This window comes from Macrobrachium rosenbergii, chromosome 14 (assembly GCF_040412425.1).
Source record: "Macrobrachium rosenbergii isolate ZJJX-2024 chromosome 14, ASM4041242v1, whole genome shotgun sequence".
Taxonomy (NCBI): Eukaryota; Metazoa; Arthropoda; class Malacostraca; order Decapoda; family Palaemonidae; genus Macrobrachium; species Macrobrachium rosenbergii.
Window position 1 is genome coordinate 30,872,384 of NC_089754.1, and position 11,250 is coordinate 30,883,633.

Genomic DNA, 11,250 nt, shown 5'->3' on the forward strand with positions numbered 1-11,250 from the left:
GTGAACTGAACGTGGTGTTTAGGCCGTATTCCTTCCTTTGATTACAGTCCAGTGTCTCCCATAAATTCCAGAGAAGAAGAAGAATGACACTAAGAAAGGGCGAAGTCACATTTCCAGGTCCTTCAGCCTAAGGCGAAAGACAGGCCACAGCTGGACCCACCCAGCGATTATGAGTCTAGAGATATCTCTCTCCGACTCTTAAGACCAGCATCAACTATCTCTCTCTCTCTCTCTCTCTCTCTCTCTCTCTCTCTCTCTCTCTCTCTCTCTCTCTCTCTCTCTCATATGCCTATTGGATTAAATTTAGACTGAGTTACACCCTTTTCAGAGCCTACAAAAGTAAGTGTAAAATTTATTGTGCTCCTGGTGACAAGAATAAAAAAAAAAAAAAAAAATTAAAACTTTATGCGTAACATCAGTGAATAGTCGATATGCTTTTCAGCAAGTAATATAGTTCATGTTATCCATTTCACAAACAGACGTATTATAAGGCCTAGCCTATGCTAACACTTACAACTATTGTTTTGCAATAATAATCTCAGGATTATTTTGTTCCTAGAAAATATAATCGTTGTAGCACTAGTTAGTCATGCGTCAGTTATAGTGATTTAAATGATTTTGTCGTCATAGACTTGTTTCAGAAAATACTATTAACATTCACTGATTTAATAGAAGGGAATGAACAGATTTAAAGCTCTGTAATTTGGCAAAAGTCGTTGTCAAATATTTATGAAAACGTTTTATTGACAGTTCTTATATAACGACACACAACGCGTCCCATTGCATTGGATATTGGAGATAATGTAAGACAAAGTTAACAAATGAGATATTTAACCTGAAAAAAAAAAAGTTTTTTTGAGCAACGAGTGCTTGGTCAGAAATATCGCCATACTAACGTCAGCGTAATTGATTAAATACGCTTGTTTATGTAAATAGCTTGTAATCTAGAAATTGTCATTCCATTGGCTAGAATGATAATTTTCCTTTGTTGCAATCCAACCTCGTGCTATAGGTAATAAATGCTTTTAACATGGAATACACTTCTCTAAATATACCTGGGACTGTGTTAAATTCTTCATGAGATTTATTCTCATCTAAAAAATGTGCGACTATTACAGAAGATTTACTCACGTGATATATACATTTGGTGACGTAATCAGTGAATTTTCACCGTAATGAAAAGGTATTACATTCCAAAAATCTTGATATTTCACCGAACTAATTGACAAAATGACAACTAACTGTTCTTTTATATCTTTGGTGGAAAAGTCTTATATAAAACCACTTTACATTTGCATATACCTTAAGGGATATATAACACGTGATTTCGCATATTTAATCGTTAAATTTAAAACATTAAATACGAACCCCATAAATATATGTGTGTGTAGAGGACATAACTATGGTCATATGATCACGATTTCTGAACACGTCAGAGAAAGGGCAGGATTTCTAGTCTCTTTTAGTCTGCCATTCATTTTCTCATTTTCTAATAATATGTATAGTTTTCTTTTATGTAATTTTAATGGGTGTCTTAGCTATATGTGAACCTGTCTTTAAGCAACTTACATCCTGGATGTATTTTGCAATTTTAGGAATATATTTAAGACTGACATATCAGTTTTTGTTAGTATTTCTTACATTCGATAAGAATATATAATTTTTTATAGATATACTGGACTGGGGCTAGGCAAATTAAGTCCTATGAATTGCAATTTACACTCATTCCTGGATTCGTAGAAAAAGTCTTACTGAATTCCAGCTAGTCTACCGGACATAGGGTTCCCATTTCTCACCTGCTAGTCACCGGTTCCTAGATTCACAAAACGATATTTATCAGAATATCCCTCTAACGGACATAGGATCCCCACCCAGCTAATCGCCGATTCCTAGATTCCTAAAAAGAAATGATTTATCTAAATTCCAGTTTGTTTAGAGACATAGGAATCCAGGTAGTTACCGATTTCTAGATTCTTAAACTAAAAATCTATCTGTATTCCAGCTTGTCTGGTAGATATATGATTCCCATCTCCCACCCAGCTAATCACCGATTCCCAGAAGAGGTTTACCTGAATTCAACCTTGTCTGCCGGAGTCTACCGGATATAGGATTCCCATTTCCCACCGATTCCTAGATCCATAAAAATAAATATATTTGCATTCCAGCTAGTCTGGTAGTCGTGGGATTCCAGTTTCCTAGCCAGTCGATCACCGATTCCTAGATTCCTAAAAATATAAATTTATCTGAATTCAACCTAGTCTACTGGACATAGGATTCCCATTTCCCACCGATTCCTAGATGCCTAAAAAATCAATCTCTTTGCATTTCAGCTAGTCGGGAGGCCGCTTACGTGTACGCCGTAGCCAGCGCGGGAATGGCTCACAGCGTCACGGCCTCGTGCGCCCGCGGGAACATCTCCACCTGCGGGTGTGACGATTCCCGCCGGGGTCACACCGACGCCGGGTGGAAGTGGGGAGGCTGTAGCGCCGATATCAAGTAAGTTCTGGAGATTTAATTGGGGCTGGCGATTTATTTGTCACTGTTGTTCGTTGTTAGGGGATTTAAACAGGTCTGTGGGTCTCTATTATAGTTTTTAATTGTCTGGGGATTTAAATAGGTCTGTGGGTTTATTTGTTGTAGTTTTTAATTGTCAGGGAATTTAAATAGGTCTGTGGGTTTATTTATTATAGTTTTTAATTGTCTGGGGATTTAAATAGGTCTGTGGGTTTATTTATTATAGTTTTTAATTGTCTGTGGATTTAAATAGATCTGTGGGTTTATTTATTATAGTTTTTAATTGTCTGTGGATTTAAATAGGTCTGTGGGTTTATTTATTATAGTTTTTAATTGTCTGGGGATTTAAATAGGTCTGTGGGTTTATTTATTGTAGTTTTTAATTTTCAGGGAATTTAAATAGGTCTGTGGGTTTATTTATTATAGTTTTTAATTGCCTGGGGATTTAAATAGGTCTGTGGGCTTATTTATTATAGTTTTTAATTGTCTGGGGATTTAAATGGGTCTGGGAATCTATTTCTTATCGTTTTTTAATGTCTGGGGATTTAAATAGGTCTGTTGTTTATTGTCTAGTTTTTAATTGTCTTTTACATTGTTGTTGTTTAAATAGGTCTGTGGGGTTTATTTATCATTGTTTTTATTGTCTAGGGGTTTATTTATTATATTGTTGTTCATTGTTTGGAGATTTATTTGTTATTGTTGTTCAGTGTCTGGGGATTTATTTGTTATTGTGGTTAATTGCCTGGGGGTTTATTTCTCATTGTTGTTCATTGTCTGGGGATTTAAATAGATCTGGGGTTTATTTATTCGTTTTTTTGTTGTAGATTTAATTATCTGTGGGTTTATTTATTATAGTTTTTAATTGTCTGTGGATTTAAATGGGTCTGGGGACTTATTTACAATTGTTGTTTGTTGTCTGGGGTTTATTTATTTAGTTTTTATTGATGTTAAATAGGTCTGGGGTTTATTTATTATTGTTGTTCATTGTCCGGGGATCTATTTATCATTGCTGTTCATTGTTCGGGGATTTTTATTGTCTGGGGTTGTTCGTCGTCTTGGGTTTTTTTTATAGTTTTTAATTGTCTGTTTTTGGTCTGGGGATTTATTTAGTTTTTATTGTTGCTCATTGTCTGGGGTTTATTTATTTGTTTTTAATTGTTGTTCATTGTCTGGGAATTTAAATGGGATTAGTGATTTGGGTTTATTTATTATTGTTTTTAATTGATTTAAATAGGTCTGGGTTTATTTATTATAGTTTTTAATTGTCTGGGATTTAAATGGGTCTGTGGGTTTATTTATTTAGTTTTTTTAATTTTCAGGGAATTTAAATAGGTCTGGGTTTATTTATTTAGTTTTTATTGCCTGGGGATTTAAATAGGTCTTGGGATTTATTATAGTTTTTAATTGTCTTGGGATTTAAATGGGGGATTTTTTTATCGTTTTTAATGTTGTTCATTGTTTACATTGTTGTTGTTCGTAGTCTGGGGATATATTCATCATTGTTGTTTATTGTCTAGGGATTTATTTATTATATTTTGTTCATTGCCTGGAGATTTAGATTTCAGTAAGGATTTATTTGTTTTGTGGATTGCCTGGGGTTTATTGAATTTTGTTTTCATTGTCTGGGGACGGAAGAAGATTTAAATTTTTTTTAAATGAAATGAAAATGAAAGGGGAGGATTGTTGTTTGTTGTCTGGGGATTTGTTTAATATTGATGTTCATGGTCTGGGGATTTATTTATTATTGTTGTTCATTGTCCGGGGATCTATTTATCATTGCTGTTCATTGTTCGGGGATTTATTTATTACTGTTGTTCGTCGTCTTGGGATTTTTTTATGATTGTTGTTCGTTGGGTGGGGATTTATTTCTTATTGTTGCTCATTGTCTGGAGATTTATTTGTAATTGTTGTTCATTGTCTGGGAATTTAAATGGGTATAGTGATTTATTTGTTATTGTTGTTCATTGCCTGGGAATTTAAATGGGTATAGGGATTTATTTGTAACTGTTGCTTATTGTCTGGGGATTCGTTTGTTATTGTTGTTAACTGTCTTGGGATTTAAACGAGTCTGGGGATTTGTTTGTTAATGTTGTTCATTGTTTGGGGATTTATTTCTTATCTTTTTTCATTGCCTGGAGATTTCAGTAAGCTTGGGGATTTATTGAATTTTGTTTTCTTTAGCGGGACGGAAGAAGACAAAAATTTAAATGAAATGAAAAAGAAAGAAGGAAAGGATGAGGTTAATCAAGTATTATTTCGATATTCCGTGGCATTAATTTTATGGGAACTAACAGTCATGTGAAATGGTCGTAATTTTTATATTTATAAATTCGTCAGCCTATCTGTCTCTTTTATCATAAGCAAAAGCTTTTATTAATGTGCTTAACTTCTATTATCAAATGCCAATGTTCTTTATCAAGTCCATTTAATAATAATAATAATAGGGCAAATGACATAAATGCTTCTTTAAGAAAGCCAATGTTCTTTTATCACGTGCTTTAATAATAATAATAATAATAATAATAATAATAATAATAATAATAATAATAATAATAATAATAATAATAATAATAATAATAATAATAATAATTTAATGCAGCTAATGGTCGTTTGTGCTGTGCTTTAATAATAATAATAATAATAATAATAATAATAATAATAATAATAATAATAATAATAATAATAATAATCTGAAAAGTTACTTATCAATTCCTCCAATGGTACAAGAGCATTCCTTATATCCCAATCTCTCGTCCTGAACAGGTACGGAATCCGTTTCGCAAGGAGGTTCGTGGACGCCCGAGAAGTCGAGGGGGATGCCAGATCCTTGATGAATCTCCACAACAACAAAGCTGGGAGAAGGGTGAGAGAGGGATACTGATCTTTGTGGATATTTTTTTTTTTAAGAGGCAAAGCGTAAACGTTGCTTTTAGTTGAAAACGTTTCATTTGGGAGGGGATGGAGCGTGCGTTTGGTTGATTGATATGAAGACCAGGTATTGCAGTCTGTTTGTTTCTAAATTTAATGGTTTCTTGTTTTGTAAATAGGATAGATTATCACTTCTTGAGTACAATTTTAAAACTGTATAGTTTTGTTTATTGAACCATTGGCTTAAGAATAAATTTAGTGTTAGGCTGAGAATTTCAAATTTTGACAGAAACAGTTGGGATTTTTTCAAGTGATTATCACAGTAACCTATGGAATATATTAATTTACTCTTAAGTTAAGTATACCTTAGTTTTACCAGACCACTGAGCTGATTAACAGCTCTCCTAGGGAGATGTAAGTCTCATTCACTAAAGGATTAGAAACATATAGAATATCCTCATTCATTTTCTAAGGAAGTTTTAAAGGACATAATCACAAGTTCTTAAAGGAACAGATTAGTCGATTTGTAAGGGACAGCTTGACTATCCTGAAGGATTCATACGGGAGAGCTTATAAATTTTTTGACTGATTTTTAAATCAAAAGATAAGATATCTTCACCGGTTTTTTAAGGAGAAATCTTATCATATCAAAGGATCTGTAAGGAATGGATTGGGTATTTTCCATGAGTCGTAAGGAAAATGTCATACATTTTTATTCATTATCATGTTGAAAATATAATCTAAAAAATACTGTAGCACAGACTGCCATGTTTAGCAAATTATAAAGAACAGGCAGAGCAATCTCACAGAATATTTAGGAGATCATTGGGACCTGCTGATTGATTTTCAGTGAACAGCTTAGAATATCTCTTGTGTGCCTAAGGACAAGAATAGTGTTACTTATCGACCTCTTCCACGCAGGCTCTTCGTAAGACCCTCAGAACGGAGTGCAAGTGTCACGGCGTATCCGGTTCCTGCACCATGAAAACCTGCTGGAGGACTCTCCCTTCGTTCAATACCATAGGAAAACATCTCCTGCAGAAGTATTATTCAGCCAAGCGGGTCGTCGCTAAAAAGGTAAGGCTTACAGGGTGCGTCCGCACTCCAGTAAAACTTGTCATAAACATATTTACAACCTATGGCAAACATATCCCAAAAATGTCATAAACTTGTCACCAACTTACTGCATAAATATACCAAACACGTTGACAACAAGTCAACGACCATAACTGGAGAACGAATCGCTAGCCAATGCTGGATAATCGTATGAAGGATTGGTTTGGAATACCAATAAGTCACTGACCTGAGTTCATCTTGCTTGTGATGTGTGCAGTAAGTTGCTGACGTGTGTTTAAGACACGTTTTACTCTAGTGTAGGAGTACGTATACATCCTGTACAGATTCAGCTATGTGACAGTTACAACTGTCAACTCTGAAAGTCTGTTCCTAGAAGTACCTGCTTTGATGAGTAAGGAAATGAGTTTTCATTTTGATGGGAAAATGCGTGAAACTTTCGAAAGTTGATTCACATTTCCTCATCATTTCAAGAGCTACTATTGACCTAGCTGGTGTGCCACATATGAATGCTATAATCAATGTCTTACCTTTCTTCTTTGTTTGGCAAAAGCGAAAACCTAGAATACCGAAAGTGGTTAAGTTTAGGGCTCATAGTTATTGCTAGAGGCTACCGCAACCTAATAGCCTTCATTGTCTCACCAAATCCTCCCTTTTTCAGAACCCAAGGAGATCGAACCCAACCTTGAAACTACACAGAGGAAAACGACGCTCAAGGAAGCCAAGATCTTCAGACCTGGTGTATCTGCAAAAGAGCCCAAACTACTGCGAGAGGAATCCTGCGACAGGATCTCTAGGGACCGTGGGTCGCAGATGCAACAGAACTTCAAAAGGTATATTTAATGGTCGCCATCACGAAGGACCTTTGTAATTATCATCATTGTCATTACTAGCCCCTTTTTTTCTTTGTGCTAGACATTATGCCATCACTATGACTGCCCTTATGTCGTGACATGATGTTTTTCAAATGGGGCTTATCCTTTAACATGCTGGGGCAGACTGCTGATCAGCAATGTGGTTGCCGATGCACGATAATAAAACCTCCACTTTAACCATATTTTAACTGTCTGCATAATATAACCCAAGAGCGATTAATAAATTGAACCTTAGAGCACTTCAAGTAAAGGAAATCAAATCAAAGCTCTTGGAAGGTAAAAGCATATGACTATGGAAAACCCAAGGCTTGAGAATATTGGCTATAAGGTCGAAATATGACCTAACTCTCAAAAACACTGGAAGAGGTACTGTCATTAATCTGACAAAATACAATGTAAAACAAAAATGAAAAGTATTTTTAAGAAACTAGTGGTTTCACATGTACTTAGCTAATGCAGATTTTAAGGTTAATTAATAGTTTAGTTTAGGTTGTGCAAATCAGAGCCAGTCATCCCTTTAAAGGACAGAGAGAAAGAGAAGATAAAGGTAGAGAAATAAAGTACAACAGGAGTACATGGCGTGTGGTAGATCCATTGCTCTCTTCGCTACTTACTTGAAGCATGTCTCAATTTATAACCAAAACTTGCCTAGTTCTCTCTATTTCTTTCCTTCCTTTGCAGAACCCGATGGCTGCGACCTCATGTGTTGTGGTAGGGGATACAACACCCACCAGTACATTCGCAAATGGAAGTGCAACTGCAAATTCCACTGGTGTTGCTACGTCCACTGTCACACCTGTCAAGAGGAAACGGAAGAATACACCTGCAAGTGACCCAGGCTTCCTGGAAATGACCCCTTACTTCTGGATGACGACGCCCAATATTCATAGGCACCGTCAGCTGAGGAAATGGTCCGATAACGATAGAATGTTAGCTGAGTTGAGGCCAGACGGCAGGAAGGCACATAAGGTGGTGCTAACTTTCGAATGGAAAGGGGTTGGTAGAGCTGTGTGCGCGAAACTCAGAAGTCTCGAGTTCAAACCCTGCCTGAGAGCTGACGTTCATTTCTTTCATTTAATCGTCAGTTATAGCATTCGTGAATATCACTTTGGAGAGCGATTATAATATCCTTCGAATCAATCGTTATCTGAACAGGGGGTTGGCGTTCCAGGGAAGATAAAGTGAGAGTGTTGTCACGACTGAGGGAAATGCTGCTGGCGTTTCTTTTCCCACGGTAGTCGTAGCGTCTTTAAGTGATGTGTTGTATCGTGTATGTGTAAGACCTCTGAGATAAGAACGTGCTTCTCTCATTCCCAGTCAGAAGAAAGCTTGAATGCTTACTTATTTTTCTTTAGTGTGATCGACGTCTAGTAATACCAGTTAGTCCCAGTAGAAGTCTCTTTGTTATATGCTTTCCAGTTGTAGAACGCTCTTGGAATGAAAACTTCCAGCTTCACGAAGAAAATGATGCTATTTTATTTAATATAAAGGTAAAATTATATACATAAATCACGAAAGATTTAGAAATAGATCACGTTAAAGCTCACTATCACAGAGCTAGGAAAAGGACTGTGAACTGAACAGACATGAAAGTATTTTGATGATGCAACTTTGTAACCTCGACCCACGAGGAAATGGTTGCCTCTGCCTTGTGCTTCATCACGATACGTATAGTGAACAGTGACAGATAATACAGAAATACTGGAAACAGTGAATGAGTTGCTATTCAAGAATCTCATAGAGCATGAGTTCTTCCTTGAAATATAATACATAATTTACTCTTTAGAAATGAAGTGGGTGGATTCTTCTTTGCTCTACAGAGCACCTGAAGATAACCTTGAAACAATGACATATCAAGAGGATTTCATGGGAGCGTGTCAACTGACGAGATCCTGAGGTTCTGAGGATCATTGTGGTTTCGAGAAGGAGCTGGTAAAGGAGGCAAAAATGGAAAAGAAAGAATACGAGAACTAGAAACGAAAACAGAAACTTTAATCAGGAGATTAAAGTGAGAGCTGTAAATATTTGCTAGTTGCTGTTTATCAGGAGCTGTTTATTCCTTAAGTTATGACCAGTGTACTGTGTAGTCTTGAATCTATACTGCAAAGTAGCTTATGTCGCTTCATATTTCAAAAGAGAATCTTACTATAATCAAATGCATAATATATAAAAACTTGACTATAGAAATTGCATAGGCGATACATAAAGCCCTTCTGTCAGATACTAGTTATAGAGCAACGACAGATGATTTGACCTTAAAGTTCATTTCTGTGAAGGAACTGAGATGGTTATTTTACAATTAGGTGTCCATAGTATAGAAAGCTCACTAGCTGATATGTAGCATTGGGTTTATGTATGTGAATGGGCTGTTATCAACTTTTCTTTAGTAAACGTTTAATGCTGAGGTTCACCTTAACTTTTTGGCAGCTTTTGGTTTCGTAAAGCTGTAGTTAATCTGAAATCCTGCAACGTAATTGTTCGAAATTTTTCAGAAATTAATGTACTTTTAATGAGAATATTTGAACTCCTCAGAAAATTTAATATAATTTTGTCAGTCTTTTCATAACATAAAATATGGGCTAAAATCCACACTGTCCCTTTAATTAAGGCACCTTGAACTGATTTTGTTTACGAAACAGGTCAAACAGGTCATGGAATAACTGCCCAGGGACAGACAGTAAAAATATTAGTAACTTGTAACCATTTCCTTCTCTAAGCCAATTCTTTTAGCAAAGCAGACCTCTGTGAAATGACAAGCAACATTAAACAAAATTTCAATATAACTAAAACTTCTGGCATATGTCTATCAGATAATTAAAAAAGATTTCAGAAACCGTCATTTACTTGTTTATCATTTAAAAGGTGCAACCTGACCCAAACCATTTTCTGTGGTAAAACAGACAGAAAATGAGGTCTCACATTATCTGAGTAATTGTGAAAGATTTTAAACATTTTCGTATCAGCTTACGTCCTAATATTATTTATTCTATACAATTTTCTTAAAGTTTTAATGACTTCTGTAAACATATTCTCAGTGTGATGTAGCTGTTCTGACAAGAATGTGACTCTTTAAATTTGATGCTTTTGTCTAAGATTGACTGTGGATGTTTGAACCTAGAAAAAATATATAACAGCAACCAATTTACTCTCACTTGTTTTGTGTATCATAGATATATCCTTGTGACTGAACAGGCTTTCAGTTAAACTCATTCTCAAGAGTTGTTGTTAATTTGAATTACTTTATTCTATACTACTTTCTTCTCCCTATCACAAATATTCTTTACAGAACTTTATTTCCTCGTTTGTCTTATTTCTCTTAAAAACTTTCGGAAGTATTATACATTTGCACTTCGTTTCATTGTGTTCATTTATCGTGTGACAGATATGTATTGTACAGAGAACTAAAAATGATGATTATATCATCTCACTTAAAATTATCATCCCTTAATGTATCCATATCATACCATTCTCACGACCATGAACTTTAAGGCGAATTAGGTCTTTAGAAAAGTGCTTGCAAACATAAATATACTACAAACAGTTTTAAAATTTTATGTCTTACAGTTTTTTGTGCTTCTGTGTATCGTAAAACTTTCTTTCCTCAGATGGCCACGTCGTTGTTTCTTTCAGAATATCAAAAAAGGAATTAGATTTTTTACTCAATACAATATTCGAATATATTTCCAAGATATATCAAAGGTGTTTCATTGTAAATCCTCTTTTCTAAGAATGAATAACTTTGGTCTTTGTTTTCATATTAACAGAATTTACAGTGTTTACACGAGATGACCACGGATGGAAGGTACATTTTGACCCATAACAGAAGCAGATAAGGGCATATCAAATCTATGAACAGAGAATTGGGCATGCTAGAGATGGCAATTAACCCAGCAGTTTTTATACCAAGGTACCCCATTTA

At 35.2% G+C, this 11,250-nt stretch overlaps 1 protein-coding gene across 1 annotated transcript in view; it reads left to right on the forward strand.

The window, feature by feature from the left end:
* The window catches only part of Wnt2 (Wnt oncogene analog 2), an 86,924-nt gene extending 75,895 nt beyond the window's left edge, over positions 1 to 11,029 (forward strand). The window contains exons 4-8 of the mRNA XM_067116276.1: positions 2,331 to 2,496; positions 5,278 to 5,377; positions 6,304 to 6,459; positions 7,118 to 7,289; positions 8,013 to 11,029. Coding sequence (XP_066972377.1) covers positions 2,331 to 2,496; positions 5,278 to 5,377; positions 6,304 to 6,459; positions 7,118 to 7,289; positions 8,013 to 8,164 — 746 coding nt within the window. The 3' untranslated portion in view covers positions 8,165 to 11,029. The remainder of the gene's footprint in view (positions 1 to 2,330; positions 2,497 to 5,277; positions 5,378 to 6,303; positions 6,460 to 7,117; positions 7,290 to 8,012) is intronic.
* The last annotated feature ends 221 nt before the right edge of the window (positions 11,030 to 11,250 follow it).